The sequence below is a fragment of the Rousettus aegyptiacus genome, unplaced genomic scaffold, assembly GCF_014176215.1.
Source record: "Rousettus aegyptiacus isolate mRouAeg1 unplaced genomic scaffold, mRouAeg1.p scaffold_m13_p_1, whole genome shotgun sequence".
NCBI classification, from domain to species: Eukaryota; Metazoa; Chordata; class Mammalia; order Chiroptera; family Pteropodidae; genus Rousettus; species Rousettus aegyptiacus.
The window spans coordinates 52,954,915-52,978,789 of record NW_023416284.1 but is presented as its reverse complement, the minus strand read 5'-3'; the positions used below and the strand labels follow the sequence as shown (position 1 = coordinate 52,978,789).

General features: G+C 32.2%; 1 protein-coding gene across 1 annotated transcript in view; it reads left to right on the top strand.

The window, feature by feature from the left end:
- PIGK (phosphatidylinositol glycan anchor biosynthesis class K) overlaps nucleotides 1–23,875 on the top strand; it is a 93,480-nt gene that overhangs the window by 6,924 nt on the left and 62,681 nt on the right. The window contains exons 3-4 of the mRNA XM_016151056.2: nucleotides 601–692; nucleotides 22,098–22,233. Of these exons, the coding sequence (XP_016006542.1) occupies nucleotides 601–692; nucleotides 22,098–22,233 (228 nt within the window). The remainder of the gene's footprint in view (nucleotides 1–600; nucleotides 693–22,097; nucleotides 22,234–23,875) is intronic.

Below are 23,875 nucleotides of genomic sequence, written 5' to 3'. Positions count from 1 at the left end.
TATAGAAAAATAATTGCAGAACATTCTGGTGAAGTTTCTTTTTGTTAAGTATAAAACTAGTTTGAAATGTTTTTAGTTTTCTATTCAGTTCAACAGCTTCTTTATAATGCATCTCTTATGTACATATAAAACTGTTTTGTATATTATGTTTTAGTCTCTATACTACATTTTTCACAACCGAAATTAGTAAGCAATCTAGAGTGAAAGGAATATTATATAACCCAAGGTAGCTAATTTTCTTTTCTGTGAAGAGATTATGGGCATCATCTTTGATTTTAAAGAATTTAATCTTTTCGAAAACAGGAAATTATAGAAACACATAAATTGAGAGTAACTAAATTGATTCAGTATTTGACTGAATTTTCGAAGGTTTGTTTTCTCTTAAGTTGAATGGTCTTTTTATTTAATACTAGTTATAAAAGACTTTCTCTAGAGAGATTGGTTTTATTGACAATTCTTTATGTACTTTACTGTTTCTAAGCCTGAATTATGGTAAATGCTTTCTTTGGGCATCTCTATAGCCTACCTAAAAAGAAATAATTGTATAACTTTGTGGCTTATCTTGATTCATAAAAGTAATATATTTGTTTTAATACTTAGGTGTGTACATCCCGATTCTGGTTTAATTATCGACATGTTGCAAATACTCTTTCTGTTTATAGAAGTGTGAAGAGGCTAGGTATTCCTGACAGGTAAGAATTCTTAATAAAGCTTAACTCTAAATCTCAAAAGTCACCCTAAGATGATTGTTATTACATTTGTTTATTTTGTGTCGCTTTTGAAAAAGATAAGGAAACCTGATTTGAAGTTTTTTTATTGTTGTTAGAACATACTGTTGTGTATAAAGCAGCTATTATTTAAGACCATAATGACAAATTTTATAAAACATCAATCAATACTAAGGTAAAAAGATTTGATAAGTATAATTTTTTAGTGTCAATTACTTAATCATAAAATGCCTCAGTCTGTGTTTTTAATTGCAGGCAACAGAAGACGATTCTGACTGATTCAAATAGAAAAGGAATTTATGGAAAGCATATTGATTAGTATACCAAACTGATGGAAGTCTGTAGCTTTAAGTAGTCAGGAGCGAGGAAGACTACGTAGCAGGGAAGACATATCTAAAAATCATGGCTTAAAACCAGTCCAATGACAATAAAGCAGCCATGAATTGCTGAAGGCTAGACTCTGTCAGGTACTGCATAGCTGTCAGGTACTGCATAGCTGCTACTGTTGCCTTTGGAATTTTTCTTTTTAAATTTATTTTTATTATGGGGACATTGGTTAATGAAATCCAGTAAATTTCAGGTGTATAGTATAACAGTAAGACATATATATATTGCATTTTGTGTTCACCACCCATAGTTAGATTTCTTTCTGTCACCACATATTTGACCCTTTTATCCCATCTTCCTCCTCCCCTCCCCCTACCCTCTGGTAACCACTAAGTCTATTGTTCATATCCATGAGTTGTCTGTGGAAACTTAATGTTGGTATTGCTGCCTGCTGCCTAAATCCAGTCTTTGCTGTCTCAGTTTCTTATTGTCTCTAGATCTTAATTTAGAGCCCTTGATGGGTTGTCATATTGGCAGAGCATAGGTTAAATTCTCTGCTGTGGTGGTGGTGGTGGGGGAGGGGTTGGGGTAGTGACAGGAAGAACTATATGTCATTGCTAGCTTCCAAATAGGAAAGTGGGCCCAGCCTTCTACGAAGACTCAAAGTGGGTTATTTCCTCATTACTTGAGGGAATTCAGGTACTAGGCAGAACCTCCACACCTTCACCCCCAGATATATGTCCTTTGGTTTGCCAGATACCATAGATCTGTTTTTATACTACCAAAGCAGTTATAGAAGAAACTGCAGTCAATTTAGTGTTTAGGTTAGATGTATTTAGTCCTATGTTCCTCTCTACCTTTGAGACAGTGTAGAGAGAGCTTTGCAGTCAAACAGATCTGAGTTTGAAATCTGGATTTAGTGGTGATTTTGGTTAAGGTACTTGGTCACACTTAGCCTGTTTTCTTAGCTATTACATTGTAATAATAGTACCTTCTTTGCAAGATTCAGGTACTTGCAATAAACAGTAAATAGAGATCTGTATAAAGTGCTGCAGGAGCAGAAAGGCAGCAGTGAATGATTTAGGAAACAAACATATTTCGTGTAAAATGATCATTGTAGCCTGAGAACTGACAAGAACTATAATTTAATTCCTGTATTTCAAATAGAAATCAAGGCAACTCAATAATATTGCCATTTAAAAAAAAATACATTAAGTCTCAGAAAGGATGATTTGTTATATCAACTATACAGATATTATTCTTATGATTAGCCAATTATTATAATTTATCAGTTGGTTCTCCTCAAATAGGTCTATATGGTTAATCCTTTGGTTTTTAACTGTCGTTGCTTCTATACCCTATGTTTTCCTCCAGGGAGCTACTTTGTTTGATCTTTAAGTTATTAGGAAATGTTTAAATGGTTTAAGTAAGATTTAGATGGACTTTTTAGAACTAGGCTATAACTATTGGATGTATTTTATATATTATAATTAGTAGATTTGTCCGTAGGTTTCTGAAGAATGTTCTTTAAAAGCTTATTCTTGTTTTAAATGATTTACAGAGTATGTCTGTTTATAAAGTATTTGTTGGGGAATGAATTGGGGATTTAAACAGTTGGTGATTTAAACCATTTGTTATTTAATAAACAAAATCAAAGAAAAGATTCTATTTTTTTTTTTTTTTTACCTTAGTATGGTTAATATTCCTCTTGTTGGTGACATGTCCCACTTTACTCCTACTTAGGATTACTTTTTTCAGAAAGTAAAAAATTATTATGAAATAACAGTTTTGAAACTTAAGATTAGTTTTCAGTTTTAAAGCTTGAATTTCAAAATATAATTTGAATTTATTTTATACATTATGGAACGTTTTTAAGCTAAGACAACATTATCATAACTTCTGCCGTATTCCAGATATGTATCCTGAGAAAAATGATTGGACATTACATTTAATAACAAGTATGGGTAGAGCTCTGGTTTAAAAAAAATTGTTTGCTTTTTTAAAGGAGCATCTTACTTTTATCTTGAAATGCCAAGTATTTGTATTTAATTTTTCTAAACGTTTCAATAAGAAATTATTAGTTCATGTTACAAATAATTTACTAAAATACATGTCACAGGTGATTGTCTTTTTGGAAGTTCACATCAATTCCATAGATCCCTTTTGAAATGTCACATTAGTTACATTACTGCTCTTGTTCTCATTTTTTTCTGCTTTCTGTCTGTATTTTACACACTCCAACCACACTAAGCTATTCTCTCTGCCTGGAATGGTTGTCTTTACTTCTAGCTCAGTGCTACCTAAACCTGGCTGTGATTCTGAATCCCTTGTACATGTTGAAAGTACTGATTTCTCAGCTTCACCTCTGGAGATTCTAATTTACTAAATCTAAAGTGAGCCGCATTCATTAGTTCTATATGTTGTTCTGATGCACAATCAAATTTAGGAAGCACAGCTTTAACTTTTACCTGACCTTTCAAATTCATCTTAATACATCTTCAAAAAAACATTTCCTGACCCACTTTTTTGCTTTTATGGTATCCTGGGTATACTTTGATTACAACATGAGAATACTAATTTAGTGTGTCTTCTTATTAGATTATAAACTGAAAGAGAACCAGGATTACATTTTATTTTTGTACTTCCGACATCTAGCATGGTACCTGGCACATAGTAGATGCTCAGTAGGTATTGGACAAACATGTGAACTGGAAATACTTTATCAATTAGGCAAAACAACACAAGTTTGTACTTTAAAAGTGAAAACAAGTATATTGCAGAAATTGTGTTAGTCTAGTTTTTAGCAAATGTTAATCTGATATAAAAGATATTTTAGTAAGTAGGGAAATTGGATTTTAATGATTGCTGGGGAAAAAAAATATGCTCATAAGACCTTCATAATTGCTCTCCAGCCTGATTATTATCATTTTCATACCTGAGTTCCATGGAGGACAGGTGTCTTGTACTTTGTGCCCATGCTTTCTGTAACCTTACCCAACCTCAGAGATTTTGTTTTTATTTGCTTGGTTTTAGCTTCCTGATACATTTCTCTATTTTTAGGAAATTTTCTGCTCTCAAATAACCACTGTTTCGCTATCTCAAATATGCTTGATATGCCTAAAATGAGAAAGAGAAAAGGCATTAGCAGGGGTTACATTTTGAAGTTAGTACGTGAGGCAAAAATTGGGCTAAAATTATTCTCAAGAGTTTCTATAATAGCACATAAAGTACGATATAGTATTGTCTTTCATCAAGTCTAATAGTCATTTTTTCTTCCAGTGCTAGAGCAGATTATTATTTTCTTTGATGGAGCACCGATGAAGTGGTTTACTTAGGATTAGGGGACATATTATATGAAAAAATCTATATATATCTTTAATACTAGAATCTTGGTGCCCATGCTGTGAGAGGTATATGGGAATTGAGACTGAGGGAATGTAGAATCATAGTTCCCATCTCATGTTTACTTTGGAAAATATACATTGAGTATTAGGGTGGGTGAGATCTGTCTGTCTGTCTCTCTTTTACTTTTTAAAATGTCTTACCTCTACTACAATTTGGGTCAATGGTAAGTTTTTGTAATTATTTCCATCTGATAAACTGTTTCTATAATTAAACCCAGCAGCTTTCTTAACTCTATTTTTTTCTTACTCTATATTTTAATTGTTATGTGAGATTAATATTCCTAATTTAAACCTTTCATTCTTTATCTCCCCTTATTCATAAACTCTAATGTATGCAGAATAAAGTTCAAATCCCTCATGCTGGTACTCAAGGCTTTTGAAGTCTGGTTCCGGATGAGTTATTTTGATCATTTAATTTCTGTCAGTTTATTTCAATCCAGTCAGTTTTTTCTTGTAAGTCCGTGTATTGGCCTTTGGCATTGCTTACACTGATCCTTCCACCTATAGTTCTTTCCTTCCTCCCTGCTTTCCAGTTTTCCTGTCTAAATTCAGTCCACGCATTCCTTAAAGCTTTCTCGGTCCTTCCTGCATAAATAATATTTTATTTACACTTCTGTCATGGCACCTTTTTGTACTGTTTGTATTCCTCACAGTGCATTCTTTGGTATATTGTGCAGAGCTGAATGAATGAATAAATGAATGAATAGTATACTAAAGACCCCTAGCTAAGTGGAACCTTGTTGGTCTAGGCTAGAAAAGAAATATTTATGAATACTGCTAATTTATATGCTTTTAAAAATCTTTCTCAAACTGCACTGAGCTAAAAGTGCTTTATAATTGATTTTATAAACTATTCCCTGATTCCTGCGTTAGTGATCCAATGGGTGGGGTGATATTATCAGGGAACTCTAAATTCACTTCTTTCTAACAGATAGAAAAAGTCCATGAGAGACTTGCATGAGACAAGTTAACTTCAACTTTACTTTTTTCCTACCTTCCTATCATCCTCAGGATGAACTTTTTTTGATTCTTTTGTCCCTTTTAACTTTTCTCAAGTAATAAATATTAGAATTAGAAGTTTGAATTCTGGTATTTAAAATTACATTGGTAATACAGCTTTTGACTATTGTTCTTTATGTTGATGTGGATTAGATCTTATTCGTAAGAGGGCATTTTCTAACATGGAGCATAAATAAAATATTTGACGAATTTTCCCGTATACTTTCTTTTACAATAATACAGAGAATGGAGTCGTTATTATGGTTCTTTGAAAATGCTTGTGGCTTTTTTTCCATGAGGTCAGCCAAAATGGACCCTTGTTTCTGGCCTCCTCATTTACTTGCCCTTAACAAATGATCAGTATCCACCATAATTCAGGCACTATGTTAGGGATTTTATAATGAATTATTTCATTTATTCTTTGAGGTCTTTATGACAGATTGTATTTTTCCTATTTTACATATTAAAAATGGTTACTCAGAATGGTTAAATGAGTTACTTAAGATCCATTAAAAGTACCATTAAATAATAGAACCAGAATTTGAATTCATATCTTTTGATTTTATGGCTGGAGCATTTCTATTATATCATAGCTATCTCCTCCTAAGAAATTAGAAGTTAGCATTTATATAGTATTTATAATTAGAGAATTCCTTTAATAATATCTCATTTTATTCTAATGGCAGTCATACAGACATTGGTATAATTTTGCATGTGGATCATTTAATACCTTATTAGATTCAAAAATGCATATCTACATGTTGAATGTAGTGTTGGGTTGTTATGAAGATAGTTAATATTAATTTAATAAATATAAGGAATGCCTCTCAATGATACCATTTTCTTATTTTTTCCATAGTTTTTACTGTTGTCTAAGTCTTCATTATTTCATGTTTCATGTACTTATGCTTCTGTACTTTATAATGTTTGTAACTGCAATACATGCTTCTGTACTCGGCAGCTTTGTAGCTGTTTATTCCATCTCTAGTCTCTTTCCCCCTCCAACTCATCCTACACACAGCTGTTCGAAATATCTTTCTCAGACACTTTCATTTTGTCACTCCCACGATCAAAAACCTGCAGTGACTCTGTTGCCTCTCGAAAAAATCCAAAATCTTCAACCAGCCTTAGGTCTTTTAACTATTGCTTTGTTAATTTCAACTTACTATGTTCATTTTTTTTTGTTATGACATCTACACAACATTTACGCTCTCTCACTTACATAAATATATATATATATATATATATATAACCATTTATTTCATCTAGAACCCTTGGAATATTCTCTGTGCTCTCCTTTTCTACCTATATATCTTTCTTTCCTTTGTATCACTATGTAGAACTTTGAAGACTACTCTGTATGGGGTGGTCACTGAGCGATTTTTTTAGACCATTACTCTTAATTTTTAACATTTTCTAAATAACTATATATTAAAAATTTTACTTTATTGCTATTTTTATTTTGTGATTTTTGCCTTATTTTTTATGAACAAAAGGACTGGAACTAGTTAATGTGCTTTGTAAATAATTTGCAATATATTATTGCAGTTATTGTCAATATTAACTCATGCTATTGAATGTTCTAATTCTTGTGTCACTTCTCAATAGTTTTTTTCTTATATATTTCATAAAAATGTAAATAATAATGTTTGACTGTGGATACTTTAGGTATTCTGAACAATCTGTCATCAGTTGTCACATTGGCAACTGATCTGTCTGCCACTCCACATGATGTTCCTAATCATTTAATATTATAAATTCAGTGTGTAATATCTTGAATAGGGAAATATTTAAAATAGTTAAGAATTTGAAATATGGGGGAGAATGATGACAAGGTAAAAGGAGCATTTTGGCCACTGCTATTATGCTCTAATGTTTAGATAACAAATAGAGCCCATTTGCAAGACTAAGAAGATGATGAAGGGTTTTAAAGAGCAAAGGGGAAATTTCTTTACAGATTTATAAATAGGCAGGAAGGTTTTGGGGTGCTGAAAAAGCCAGAGGCTTATTTCTTCATCAGTACCACAGTGTCTTCATTACCGACCGTGTCCTCATATCTGGTGACTTGTTTTCTTTATAATCGTCAGTGCTGAGCTTACCGAGAAAGGAAGGTTTCGGTGGCGAGATGTCCAGTTGGAAGAATGCACAGGGGGCCCTAATGAGAATGAAATGACAAGCACCAACTTTATTGTGGGGAGCAGCATGCTTCCATTGCAGGAAGTGCAGTTCTGTTTCAGGGAATGTTCTTCTGCTTCTGCTTCCCTCGGCTCCCCGGAGGACTGTATGGGCTCAACACATATCAGAGTACAATAGTGGCATTCAGCCACACATGTGTGATACAATAAGCTGAATTATGTTTACATATTTTAGGTGCAAGCGCCCTACTACACTAATGTAACATTCTAAATCCATGGTCCTATTCCTACCCGTGAGCCTGGATCACAGTCAGACCTGAGACCAGCCATTGTCTTGGCTCTTCTTGGGTCTCGTTTTTCTGTACTAAGTTTATAATCAGTTTGTCAAATTCCTAAAGCCTTGTTGGGATTTTGATTTGCATCACAGTAAGTTTTAAATTAATTTAGAGAGAATAGGCTTTTTTATGGTATTCAGTCTTTCAATTTATGAATAATACATATCTCTAATTATGTTTAACAGCTTTCAGCTAAGTTTTATAATTTTTAATTTTTCTCCATAAACATTTTTAGTAGAATTTTTAGTTGTCATATTTTTTGTTGATATTGTAAAAGATACTTTTTAAAATATGCATTTTCTTCTATTGTGTATGCAGTTTTGTATATTATTCTGGTAACTTGCAGATCTCTCATTAATTTTAATAATTCTCTTTTTGGCAGCCAGAAAATCTACAAACAATGATAGCTTTCTTCTCTTCAAATATTTGTACCATAAAACATTTTTGTAATTCTTCAAAAGTTCATATTTGAAAAATTTGAGATAAAAATTGTCTTTAAAGTCCTCAGAATTAGTGGTCCAGAGAAATCCTTTATTTTACACATGAGAAAAATGTGTTCCTGAGAGATAAAGTGATATTTAAGGGTAGCAGCTGTGTGGTGGCAGACTTAACGCTGGAGCCTTGGTATGACGATTATATTATACTATGTTGCCCAATTATCAGTATAAATAAGTGAATTATTAAAGAAGGCCAAGTGAAAGCAATTAATTAAAAATAAAATAAATGTCGATATACCTTATGAAGTTCATGTTTGCATGATAATATACTTGATATACTATGGTAAACAATAATCTAACAATGTTACCAGAATTATAGTAGCCTATCTTCAGAGTTTTCTCTATAATAAACTTCTTTAAAGTTGTCCATCTTTTTCAGTTTGAAGATAACTCAAAATTATTTTTATTTTCACTCTGGTACCTCCAAAAAAATGAACCTGTTAGCATTTTATATCTAGTATTTATGTCAGAATGTGCAGTAACTTCGTTTCCTGAGTATATGATGGCCTTGTTAAAAAGCCTTGTCAAATGATTATTTTGAAGTTAATTATAAACCAATTTAAATTCAGGTTGCTTCAAAGGGTTGTGTAAATGTGAGGAAATCACAATTTAGATGGAAGGTAAGTCAGCATAGTGTTTGAGTACAAGCTCTCAGTAAACCTGTCTCTATTTGAAGATGTCATGATATTATATATAGAAAATCCTAAGGACTCTACCCAAACTAGTAAATGAATTCTGTAAAGATGCAGGATGCAAAATCAATATACAAAAATATATTATTGCATTTCTATAAACTAATAAACTATCAGAAAGAGAAATTACTGTCATCAAACAATAAAATATTCCAGGACTAAATTTAACCAAGAAAGTGAAAGACTTGTGTACTGAAAACTATAAGATATTAATGAAAGAAATTGAAGACACACATAAATGTAAAGATATTCCATGTTCACGGATTTGAAAAATTACTACCCAAAGCAACCTACAGATTCAATGCAATCCCTATCAAAATCGCTAATCATCTGAGACATGTAAATCAAAACCATAGGGAGGTATCACTTCCCACTTGTTAGAATGGCTATTATCAAAAAGACAAGGTAGCAAGTGTTGGCTAGGATGTGGAGAAAAGCAAACTCTTGTGCACTCTTGGTGGAAATGGAAATTGGTGCAGCCACTGTGGAAAGCAGTGTGGAAGTTCCTCAAAAAATTAAAAATAGAACAACTATATATTCTAGCAGTTTTTACTTCTGGATATTTATATGAAGGAACTGAAAACACTAACTCAAAAAATTATATACACCCTCATGTTCATCTCAATATTATTTACAATAACCAAGACATGGAAACAACCTAAGTGTCTATAGACAGATGAATGGGTAAAGAAAATGTGAAAAAAAATGGAATATTATTCAACCATAAAAGGAAGGAATCCTGCCACTTGTGACAACATGGATGGACATCAAGGGCATTATCCTAAGTGAAATTAGTCAGAGAGAGACAATTGCTATATATATGATTTCACTTGTGTGTGGAATCTAAAAAAACTAAACTCATAGATACAGAGAATAGGTTGGTGGTTACCAGAGGCGAGGATGGGTGAAATGGGTGAAGGTGGTCAAAAGGTACAAACTTTCACTTATAAGGTTAATAGGTCCTGGAGATAAAGTGCACAGCATGGTGGCTTTACAAAGTACAAACTCTAGAGTCAGACATTAGTTTAAATCCTGATTCTGTTATTGAGTTTGACCAGACCGTAAAGTCTAGTCTAACTTCAGGAATGAACAGGAATGATGACTTGACTTTATGTTGCTTTTGCTTTATATTGCTACCAAATGAACAAAGAAGCAAAGCAAAAGATATGTGAGATAAGGATATGGGTAAGTGGCTACAGCTCCCTCCACTTCTCTCCTTTTTCACCATGTCCTTACATATTTTACTTCCTACTGCATCATCAGGCCTTTGGTAAACCTAGAAATTATCCTGAGAATGTCACTGCTAATTTTTTTTTTTTTTTAATCTTGGTCATATTTTTGAATCTCTCTTAGTTTTAGTGTCTTTGTCTATAAGATGGGGAAACAGTACTTACATGGGGTAAACCTTGTTGGTTAATCAGTCTGGTTGGGCATAATTCCCAGCTCTCTTTTCCCTTGCATCATTCCACAGTCTCTTGAATTAGCCTGTCATGTTTTCTCATTACTTTTACTGCATTGGTCCAGCATCAAGTGACTTGTCGTTTTTTAGTGATTCTAAATCTTAGTTTTATTATTACTGTGACAATTTTAATTACTAGAAGAAAGGTCATAAAAAGGTAGAGGTTTGTAAGTTGAGCTATTTTTAGTCATGAGTTGCCTGCGTATAGACTAGACAGGAGTAATATGCCTGTTAGTAGGAAAAGGAGAAAGAAGCCGATGTTTGCAATAATAGGTGAGTCATGTTAGTGACAAAACAATGGAATCCATAACGTCCCACAGATTTTTATTACTGATGTATCTGAAACTGCTTTTGAGTTCTAGTCTCTGTAAGGCTATATTCTTGAATGTCCGTAAAATTGTGTGCTATTCTAATACTCATCCTCCTTATTTAAACTAGCTTTAGTGATTCCTTGCAATTAAGAAAGGCTGACTAGAATAAGTATTATGGTTTTGATAAAGGGTTATGGAAGCCTGTTTTTTTTACAAAAGAACTTTTTTTTTCACTCTGTAACTTTGTTCCCTTGGGTGTCTGAGAAAGGTAGGCCAACATTACTTATCGTAAAAATATTCCTTTATTGATTAGATAACTGCAATGATGAGGATAAATAAAACATAAATACTTGAGGAGAAAACCTTCCTTTGAGCTTCTCTGAGTGTAGTGGTTCTTGTAACTGGGCTTTTTCCTTTTAGGGACCCTGAAAACTATGTCTATGGAGTTATCGCATAAGATATTGACTCCAATGGGGCATGAGGCTTCTAAGCCAAAAATGAGTAGAAGTCTCATTCTCTCATACCTGAGTTGTCACCCGAAGGATCAAAGAGAACAGCTTGAGAGGATCACAGACACATACATACACTCAGGCTATACTATCAGCTACAGTCTGTTAGACTTGAGAGAGAAAGGTCTGGACAGCTGTGTGTATTGCTGTATAGATTGTTGTGAGGGTACTCCTATGAAGAGGAATGCCTAATGCTGCCTGTATTAGTTTCTTATTGCTGCTGTAACAAATTGCTACAAATTTAGTGGCTTAAAATAATACCGATTAGTTCTGGAGACCATAAATCCAAAATGGTCATTGGGTCTGCATTGCTCTGAAAGCTCTAAGGGAAAATCCATTTTCTTGCCTTTTCCAGCTTCTAGAGGCTGTCTGCTTTCCTTGGTTCACACTTTTTTTTTCATTTTGAAAGCCAGCAGCATAGCAACTTCAGTGACTCTTCTGTTTGTCACATGTCTTTTTTCCCCTCTGTTTCTGCTGTCACATTGCCTTCTCCGACTCTGACCCTCTTGTCTTTTATAAGAACCCTTATGTTTACATTGGGCCTACCTAGATAATCCAGGACAATTTCCCTATCTCAAGAGTCTTAATTTAGTCACATCTGCAAAGTTCCTTTTAACCTTTAAAAGTAACAGTCACAGGTTCTGGGAATTAGGATATGGATGTCTTTGGGGACCATCTTTAAGTCTACCATGCTGTTTTGCTGGCAGATATTATTTGCTGTTCTATATCCTTCTAACTGAATTTGATGCCAGGTGTGATCATCTTTTGAGTTTGAATGTTTAATGGAGCCTGCCATATCTGCTGGGTGTGGCAGAGAAGGAGTATTTGGAATGCTGAAAAAGTGAGGAATCACGGAACCCAAGAGGAATTTAACAAGAGAATAGCCAACAATGTTAAATACAGAAATGCCATACAAGAAGTGCGCTCGGTTTCTTTGATATCAGGTAAATAAAATTGTGATTATAGTAGCTTGAAGAGTTAATGAGAAGCAAATAAATAGAAAAAAATGACTGGAGGATGTTGACTGAGAAAGAAAAAAGAAGCATAGACTGTGGAGACTTAGAACCAAGACAGATTTTTGATTTTGAGACAGAAGGAATTTATAAGTTGGGGGAAGAGATCAAAAAAGAGGAAGAGTAAAAACAGAAAAAGAGGGAATAAAATGAATTTGAGGCTTCTTAGTAACTGCATTAACTCCTCTATGATAGATTTTTTCTAAACTAGGTTGAAAAATATTAGGGAACTAAAAAAAGGAACCTGATGCATTCAAGGTCATATGACTTAGGATAGGTGCTAGGTTGGTCTGAAAAAGAAGGAAGACAATTAGTGGAGAGTGAGTAGAAAACAAACTAATTTAATTTACTTCTTTTCTTCCTTTTGTTCTCTTTTTCTTCTTTCCTTCACTTTTCCATGAATAAATATGTCCTGAGGGCCTGTGGTGTTTAGAATATACTTTCCAATTTATATAATTTCAATTGAAATGGGGATATAAGGAAGAGAAAATGTGAGGGGAGTAAATATAGTCTCCAAGAAAAAACATGAGTGCTTGGGTGGTGGCAACCTCAAAATGAGTTGGCCTCAACTTGACATTTCAACATGGAAAGTGCTGATAGGAATAAATATTTCTAAGAAAGTTCTGAGGACTTGTAATAGAGAATTGATAAAAATGATGTTGTAATTCTGTCATTTATATCTGACTGTTTTAGGGGTGTTAAAAGAAAAATGATTAACATTTTAAAATTAGTTTTATTACTTTGGGGAAAAGATATTTCACAGTGTTATATTAATAGTTCTAAGAATTTGACTTAAGTATAAATGGGCGGTTACTCAATTTATTAAAAATGTACTCTGACATTAAATCCTTATTCCCGCCCATTAACTTATATTTAAGATAATATCTATGTCCAAGGCTTCAAATTATGAAATTCAGATGTTATTTTAGAAAGCAAAATGTATATTAAGCAGAACTTAATTTATCTAAACTGTCAATTTTTCTCCACCATGCTGGAAGCAAAGGACAATCAAAGCTCAGCTGTCAATTTTTCACCACCCCACTAGAAGCAAAGGACAGTCAGATAAGATCTTATTAGGAAGCTTGTTCTACAACTATATTTTAGGGTTTATTCTGGGAAAATAAAATCTAACTTAATTTCCTGCTCTTCATCTCATTCTATCTATATTTTTATGTTAAATAAAAATAGATATCCAAGTGTTAGCTTTGATATACTGATAAAAATTGTTGTTTAGTAGATTATATTTATTCAAGAAAGTTAGATATTACCTTTTTTTTGCATTTCATTATTTTTTTAGATTTATTTAGTTAGTTTAGCTCTTGCATTACGTTTTTATAAGCTGGTGAACATTGACAAATTTATTTCTCCTAGAGAACTACAACACATTATAAGATCATATAAATATGTGGTTGAATTTACAGTGCACATGACCATTTACTCAATTATATAATAAATTATCAATTATCCCAATATTGAGTTACACAGCTCAAGAGGCAAATAAAAATTAGATATCTGATCATTTATTAGCAGGTCACTTCTTTTTTTTTTTTTTAGTTTGCAAGGGAGATTGGGAAGAGAAGGGAAAAAAAGCACACTTCAAACAAAAATAATAGCTTGTTAATAACATCTAATAGGTATGGAAAAAGAATGAGAACTTAAAAAATTTTATGATTAAGAATTGTTTTAGCTACAATAAGAAAACTTCTCTGCCTTTAAAAATTATTAAATTAAGGAGCTTTTTGTACATATTCTGCACAAGACAGAAGCAATATCTTACAACACTACTTAATAGCCCCCTCCTTCCTTTTAAGGCCCTCCCCTGTTAAGTTGCACCCAAAAGTGCAAATGTTAAATTACCTCTGAAGATTTTTTTTTTTTTTTTTGGCCTGGACATGTTAAAGATGTGCTTCTTCTGTACACTAGATTTTCAAAATAGATATTTTTCACAATAGCATAAAAGGTTTATAGAAAGACATTAATCACTTTTCAACTTGGTTGAAAAATCTAATAAAAATCAATGGTTGTGTAAACCCAATATATACTGGAATGAATGTTCTGTTTTCAGTGTTTAAAAATGACTGAAGGAATAAATCATGTAAGATCTAGAGTGTTCATAGTTCTTAAAGTTTTAGTTTTATGATACTAGAATTATACAAGTATTATACCAGATATATTGGTATTTAATCTAAATTTCTAATGTATTGATAAGATTCTGGCATGGGAATAGACTTAAAGAAGACTTTTAATTCAATACTGCATGATTTCAGTAAAGGTAAACTGGTGCAAATGATAAGCAGATTTTAAATGCTGAATGGCACGAATCTTTTGCTAAGTGTCTAAATGGATTGATTGTAACCCAAACATAGAGGTTCTGTCAATCATCTAACCTGATAAAACTGCTTTTCAGTGTAGCTATAAAAGCTTCATTAGACTTATTCACCAAGCTAATTTCTTGACTAATATGTACAAAAAAATTAGGTCATGTCTGACAACATCAGGCACCCTAGTTTTGTTGGTCATTAAAGTCTTTGCAGCACAGATACATTTTAGAGGAATACTCCCCTAAATATTAAAGTTGCTTGATGTTAAAGCTCCATGCTACTTTGGTCTTGTGATTTTGCTACATCTTTGTGTTTCATTCCACTTTTTATTAATGCTAGGGTAATAAGCATTGGAGCTCTCTCAAGGCTGCAGCATAATAAATGGCAGTACAGCAATCATGTTCTTCATAAAACTTGATTTTTTTCCAAGACTTAACCAGTCATCAGCAATCCATTTGGATGGTGGTGCACCTTTATCAAAGGCCAGTCAAGAAAATGGATGCTTCCATTTCTATAGACCAATGCCATGCATTGCCTCATATGCTCTTTCTATTGTGGTAACTCCATACTTTTTAAGTTTCTCAATAACGGTTTAAGGTCTCATTAGTTGTATTGTGCATAAAAAGAAATATCATGTATTTGAATGTAATTTCATGCAAGTTGGGTAGTTCATTCACGCCATGTTAATTTAGTTACAGAATACTAGGGTTATGCAAGAATTTAAAAATTTGGATACAGAAATGATGTAAAGAAATTTCAGCATACGCCACTTGAAATTCTCAGTGTTTGAGTATGAAGTTCAGAGTAATGGGAAATGAAATGAACCTCCTAACAAGAAGCAGATCTTCAGTCTAGTTATATTGAGCAATAAAAAGAAAGTGCACCTCATATAGGCTTACCTCATCTAGGTCAGAACTGGAAAATGCTGTGCATATTTCAATTCAATGCTTCTGTATACAGGTTAACTTCTCTTATGTGGCTTCTCGGTGGAATAGTAATGAATTTCTACAGTTCTCTTGTCCTCTTAAAGATCGTGCTGTGCTTGGCAGTAATTTTCATTGTCCTTCAGAAACTCCATAAATTTGTGATGGAAAAAAGCAATATGGGTACGCATTGAAAATTATGGCTTCATCATTCACTGGGTACCAGGGCGGCAGCGACGTAGGCGGCAGTGGCTGTGGCTACAAGACGGGTCCACGGTGACATTTGCAGGGAAGGCAGTGCAGGTATTGACAGATGCACCAGGCTGGTATTGGCTTTTGAAAGAGAATTGCTATTAGAATATTCCCTTCCCCAAGCATTCTTAGTCAGATTTTATTGCAATTAAAAAAAGATTTTAGGAAAATTTTTTAGTTTTTTTTTTAAAGGTGAAAACAGACTTAAAATCTATAGCTCTAAAATAAAATGATTTTTTAATTTAAAATTTAAGAAATATTTGTAATGAAGTTGAAAGCATAAATTTCATTGAACCATGGAAAATGGAAATACTAAGATGAGGTTTTTATGAGGAAAAGTGATGTCCTTTTAGAATTTGCTGATGTGAGTATAGAAATTATTAAAGGTTTTCTTTGGCTCTGTTCACTGCTTGGGAGTATAGTGAAAGGCAATGTATTCCATTCTGCCAAGGAATATAATAATGGATAGAAAGTGTGTGGACTCTGAAATCAAATTTCAACTCTGCTTACCAGCTGTGCAGCTTTGAGCAAATAATCAGATCTCCCTGAATTTACTTATCTTTAGAATGGAGTTAATAATAGTTTTCACAGGATTGGTTTGATTTACTGAGAATTAAGTGTCTGAGATGACTGGCACAGTGCCTGTCCCACAATAAACTCAACAAATATTTGTTTACAGCATCCTTTACCCCACCTCATTCTTTCTAGCATATTGTGGCTGCATTTTGAATACCAGTAATCACCTCTCTGTTAGAACTGGAAGAAATATTAAGTTTCTTATTCAGAACTCTGCCTTCCTTTTTATTTTTAATTTGCTTGTCTACTAAAATTCTGTATTCAAATGTTTTTGCAAGTTCTACGGTATTTTTTAACCAAAATTTAAACCAATTTTCTCTTTCACTCTCTGAAAATGAAGTATAGTAGTTAATTCTGTAATCTTACTTTGTTTCATTTTTCCATAATTTCTAATCTTTTTCCTCCATAATGTTATTGAAATGTGGAATCTAAATTTGGTAATTTGGATAAAATATTATAGTAAATGCCTGTACGCTTTAATATGGAATGGTTATATTCATGTCAATGACACAGTTATATTGCTTTAAAAAATAAATTATTGAATTACATTTAATTGAAATTTATTATTATTTTCCAGTTAATTACTCTTTCATTTTGTCTGTGAGAGTCTACATTTGATATTTTTCCTTTTATTTGTCCTAGTTGACTTTTATATGTGATATATCAAGATTTAAAAGAATTATTCTATGTATTTTGACAAAAATAGGTTACACTACATCGATAGCATTCATTAATGCAGCATTCTGTATTTTGACTCTTTCTATGAGCATTTCCAAAATGTTTGAGAAATATAGTAACTTGTAATTTTGGTAATGCACAGATTTGAATTCCAAGCTTTGAAGCTGATGTGCTTAAGTAGCTTAGTGGGAAGTTGAGCAGTAGAAAATAGGGAAAGAGAGATGAAAAACTTGTCTGTCTACACTAATTTTAGCTATCACAGCAAAGGGTGGAGCATCTCTGTCGCTTGCCACCTCCCCTGTTATAGGAAGAGTGGTTAATATTGAGGGGTGTTCAGAAGCAGTGAAGATTTAGGTATAGGCTATAGGTGAAGGTACAAATGGTCGAGAGTGAAAATGGCAGGTCGTGTGGCTGAAAAGACCTGTTGAGAGAAGGGCCAGAAGTAGGATATAATCCCAGTGCCTTTCTGTAGAAGAGCCAGGGGCTTTGGGGAATTGATTGGAGACTGTCTAGAATGCTAGTCTCTGTATTTCTTTGAAGTTCTCTTCTTAGACTTTTTTCATTTAAATGGGAACTTAACATTTTCAGTTATATCATACTATGTTTAAAGGAGAAATTATATACTCTAGTGCTTTTCTTCAATTTCAGAGTTTTTAAGGTCTCTGGATGGTTCCATTTAGAATCTCAGAGGTCTATTTTATATCAGTTATATGCCATAAATATTAAACAGTAATAATGGGTTTATGCATTGAACTTAATCATCCAAGTTGATTGAATTATCAATATAAAACAGAAACCTCATTAAATCCTTTCAGATGCCAGTTCTCATACTTTCAGGGCAATACAGAATTGTTAAAAGCCTATGCTCATGTCAGACAAACTGGGTTTGAATCCAAACTCCACTTCTTACTAGCTGTGTGACCTGGGACATGTTACTGGACTTTTGTGTGCTTCATTGTAATAACTTGTAAAATAGGGATGATGATAATATATATTTTGGAAAGTGTATGGGATATGCTAATAAAGTGCTTATTTTAACTAGTGCAGTGCTTTAGATATACCAAATGCACAATATATGTTAGTTATCATCTTATTATTCTAAACCACATGTAGCTTTAAATGTATGAGTCTGTAGCTAGTTAGCTAACTAGCTCTACCCTTATGTAACATGTCTACTGCTGTTTACTTCCTGTCTCTGCAGTTTTTTGAGTTTTATTTCTAATAATATAAGTAAAAAATACTTGGTATCATCTAGTCTAGTAATGCCAGTTGTTTGACATTTGACAGGTTGAAAGTAATTCAGAAAATCTTGATGGTGTAGCTCCTGTGGCTAACAGATTTGTTTTGATTAGTTTCATAGTGTATTAGTGGTGAGATTTATTAACTTAGAGATTCCTCAAGGCATGGGAAAACAAAAGTGACACCTATGAGCAGAAACTCTGAGATTTAAGGCCCTCAAACATCCTCATGATTCTCAAATCTGTTTTAATTTTAGCTACTATTCTATCCTGGATGGTGATAATGAAGGTAAGCATGGTGATCCTAGTTTTGGTAGCTAAAGGTGCTCTGAGGTAGTATTAGCTGATTAGTAGCATGGCTATAGAATGTATAGCAATTTTAATTTTAAGTGAACAGTTTAAAAATGTTTTAACTAAACTAATTTATTTAAATTTCATTCAGTGAGGAATTTTTATTAAGTAATATCAAGTCTACTGTAAATGAAAAGTTACGCTGTTTTGAAATTTCACACTCTAATGGTCTATGGTGGTAAATTATTATTTATCTATTTAAAATGTTTTTTTTTTTTTTTTTTAACTCATTGGTTTCTGGTTCTTGATTGGGCCAAGGAAGAATTTCAGAGAGGTGGGTAGAGGGCCTAGTGATCCTGAAGCAGGACTTACCTATTCGGTCAATGTTTGGCAAACATGATAATGGGAAAGTATTTATTTTAGGTCAGTTCCCCCCACATATATATTTTTTTTGACATTTTGAATTTTCATTTTTATATTTATGATCTTTAAAATGTATATAAGTTTGATCAAAGTATTCTCTTTACATTAAACACCAAAGGAAATATTAGCAGTTTCTTTATGTTTGTATTTTATCTAAAAAAGGGATGAAATAATGCTTCACTAATATTTATTATGTTTAAATTAGCAAATACATATAATTTAGAAATTAGTAGATATGTATGGGTGTGTCCTTATGTACTTTTTTACTGGAGTGAATGATTTAAAAATGTGAAAACTACTAAAAGAAATGTGAAAACTAATTATAAAATAACCACTGTATTGTTTGGATTCAAACCTGGTTTGAACTTTATACGAATTTAGTGCTTACTTTTCTTTCGGTTTTGTGTTGAGAGAAGGCCATATGACCATATACTTTGTTGTGTGATGTAGGTTTTGCAGGGGCTTGAATCAAGTGTGAAAGTTGAGTCATCACACATGGTAGTGTAGGTCTGCCAAACTGTAAGAATATCATATTCTTGAATTGATTGGATATATTTGAGGGATTTTTATCTTTTAATAAGATACTAAGCAACTTCCTATCATTTATAGGGATATAGTAGTGTGTCTTCAGTGTAGATTGTTTTGGTCTTAATTTCAGCAGTGATTTGATACCCATTCAGTGAATACTTAAATAATTGCCGTGATGCTAACCTGATATTCAAGAGAAAAAGACGCTTTAAGGAATCAGCAAGTTAGATCTCATGGTAACTGGTGTTGAAAGAACGTTTACTGGCAAAGCATTAGTTAAATATAAAATCTGCATTTTTTATGACATACTTTTTTGAACAGACTTTATATATCATCGAATTATATTGTGAGAATGTCAAAATATAAAAAAAAAATGAGGTATAGAGCGAGTCCTGATACTGTCTTTCTCCAGTTAAATATAAAAAATGAGGTATAGAGCGAGTCCTGATACTGTCTTTCTCCAGTTAAATATAACCATAGATTTAATTTTAGCAAAATAACATCATCCTTCAAATGTAATTAATGTTTTTGAAGTATTATTAGTTCAGTAGTTTTATTAGCATTTAATTTATAATTTTACATTTATAGTTTTACAAGAACTGTAAGCCTAAGGAGTTTACTTTCAGTTGTCTATTTAAATATCATTATACAAATAATGACCAATTGAGAATTTATTTTTCTCCATAAAACAGTTCTGAACATTTTTTAAGTTTTAGAAACAGTGAATATGTGGTTGGACTTCTAAACCTTTGAAATTCAGCCTGTTTCCTGTCCTGTTTCTCATTTATTATCCACAAATATGAATTTGTTATGCTATATTGATTATCTTAGCAGAAGGTTATAGTACTTACATTGAGGCTCAAAATTATCTGTAAGAAAACCTTAAACAACTAATATTGTGTGTCAGTTCAGTCTTGTTTAATAGTGGCTTGTAACAAAAAAAGATAAGATTAATAATAATTTAATGTAATCATCTTTATTAAAAAGAGAAGATATATTTTCCATTTTAAGAGGAATAACTTTCACCATTCTGTGAGTATGAATCACTGACAGCTGAACATCTGATCTTTGAATGAGGCAGGGTTGGAACCCTTTCAAAATAGAAATCTAGCCAATTTTCAAGAAAATCACAATGTTTCAGTTTTGAACTTTAATGTATTTGGAACATATGCAGCAGAACATTTTCTTCTTGCAATCTCCTGCCAAACTAATTACATATGCCACATTAATTTTTCCCTTATGTTTGGGAAGCTCGAGTAAATGGTAGAATAAAGAATGGCCTGATTCATGTTCAACAGTTTTAATGGTAAGATCAAGACAAGAAGTATTTAAGTGAAATTTTGTAATTTTCTCTCAAAGAAAATATGTGCAAAAATGAAAATGTTTCATTCACTCAATGAATATTTATTGAATACCTTCTACATGTCATATTCTATTACTAAGCCCAAGTGTTACAATGGTGAACTAGATAGATAAAGCCCCTGCCCTCAGAGAGAGCTTATATCCTAATGGAGGATGTGGTGGGAGTTGATGGGGATTTCAGATTTATAAATGATTCATAGAAAATAAAACTCGTAATGAGAGTAGAGTACTTTAGCTGAGATAGCTGAGATTGGAATGGTACAAATATTTGGGAGGAGAGATGTCTAAATTTCGTCAGTAGCAATAAAGTGGGAAAGGCTTGGCATATTCTTAGAACAGAAGGGGGGCCAGAATGGAAGGAACATAGTGAACATGGGTGGTAGGGGCCGAAGTAAGAGGTAAGTGGAGACCATATTAACTGAGCTTTTTAGACCATGTAAGGAGTTTCGATTTCCTTCTAATTATAATAGAGCATCTTTTTTAGTGTGAAAGTCTAATGATTTGACTTACTTAAGAAAGATCACCCTGGTGGCTATAAGGAACGTGAACTATAAAAAGGTGAGAATGGAAGCAAGAAGCTAAGTAGGGAGTCATTCTAGCATCTAGTCAAGAGATGATGGGACCTGGTGCTAGGGAGATGAAATGTAGCCAGTGAAGAGTGATCCGATTGGAGATGTGTTCCTGTAGTACTCTGATTGCATATTTTTATACTTAAGCATATGTGATTCTGAAAGTTAAATTCTTTTAATGTGTACCTTGTAAATCCTGAGAATGTAAAAATATTACTAATTTAAAAAATGTTTGGGAAGGACAGTATAGCTACTTCAGCTTCCTTTCACTATATGGGAAAAAATTTAAGTTAGTAACTTCAAATTCTGCAGATAGATTCATGCCAGATTGCTCTTATTCCTCCACTTTAAAACTTATACTACATAGAGATATGAAAAACTAAAATTCTTTTAAATATGTACTCTATTTTGAGTTACTTTTAAAGAAGAATGAATGTAATTGCTCCATGATATAAATAAAATGTATCTGTTTTTAACTTTTTGATTTTCTGTCAATAATATATTTTCTGGAATTTTTCTATTTCTAGTCACATTGTTCTGATGCTTGCAGATGATATGGCATGCAACCCTAGGAATCCCAAACCAGCTACAGTGTTTAGTCACAAGAATATGGAACTAAACGTATACGGAGATGATGTGGAAGTAGATTATAGAAGTTATGAGGTAAATTGTTTAATAGCAACATTTTTGAAATGTAGTTATTGTTGCTTTTAAGCTTTAAAATAGTGTTAGAATAAAATAGTCTTACTTTTTTCCTTTAAATATTGTACATAATTGTTACTGAAGCCTTGATATAATTTTGTCTGTGGAGTTCATATTAAGGAAACAATATTTAAGTAAAATTATCACACAACCATTTTTTATATATCTATCTAGGTTAAAACAATTTTATCTTGGTATTTATGAGTATTTTAGTGAGGTTACATATATCAAATTTCTTTTGTAGTAAATGTATTGTTTTTCATAGTTGCTCTAAATTTCAAAATTTATATTTTTAGTAAATATATTAATTGTGGAAAAATTAAAATGACTAACAAAAAACTCAACCATATTTTCACTATTTAGAGGTAACCACTTTTAATATACTTCTAGTGCTTTTAGGCATATATGATTAAAAATAAAAATGTAAATTTGAAAAATAGCATTTTACTATATTTTCTCCCTTTGAAACTTCATTTAAAATTTAATAAATTTTGACTATGTTTAAAATTTGAAGTCTTCCTTGATAATTCTCCTTTTACCCAGCCTATCAAAAGTAAGACGTAGTGTCTTGTATTCTCAGACTTGTTTAGAAGTAATTTTAAAAGCATATCTGTCTTCTCTCAGGCTGTAAGCTTTTTGAGGGTATGGCTTATATCTTTTGTATCTCATATCTAGCAGGTACCTATAGCCTTTTGAAGGCATTAAGAAATGTTTGTTCCATGATTAACTGTATATAATTATTGGACTTTTTACTCACTTATTCAGTCATAATAAAATACAGATCAAAAATTTCCCTTCCTTGTTAGCCAGCAAGAAGTCCTATTAAAACAGCATTTTGCTGTCTTATGGGAAAAATGTAAACCAGCAGTTTATATACATACACACACACCCATTTACATATTCTCAATCTAGAGAAAAGTCCAAGAAAGCTAGAGAGATTATCTGCTTTTTAAATTTAGATCTGTATAATTTAATCTTAAATTAACATTACATTCCCTGTGACTTTGAATTTGCTTTCAAAGAATCTTAGAGGTCCAGAAATTTAGGTTTGGGAAATATGGTTTAAAGTGTTAGGAATATTTTATATGTTAAAGGTACCCCTAGTGAAATTTAAGTAACAAGATGCATTAAAAATCAAAGGTAATTTGGGGATTATTTATGGACCTATAATTATAGTTTTATTTTTATGATTTATTGTGGACCTACATTTCATGGTTAAGCTAGAATTGACTAAATAATTGCACAGATTAATTGTAGTAGTTATGTAGCTGAATTTATTTACAAATTTCTGTATTTTTTTATCTTCCTAAAGAGTTGCATATGAAAACAGATCTATAATTTTTAAGTTTTGGGCAATATTTTGCATAATATCTAAAGTTTTAAATTTAGAATGAACTTTTTTTCCCCAAGGCTGTTGTTATTAATTCTTAGGTTTTTTTTTTTTTTTTTTTTTTTTTTTTTTTTAAGGGAACCAAAGTTACTTTGAGATATATATTTAAATAAATATATTTTAGTTGAGTTAAATTTCCCTTTGTGTTTTATTTTCAGTTTATGCTGATAATACATAGAGAAAGAAGACAGAATATTTTGGGAAGTTAAAAAA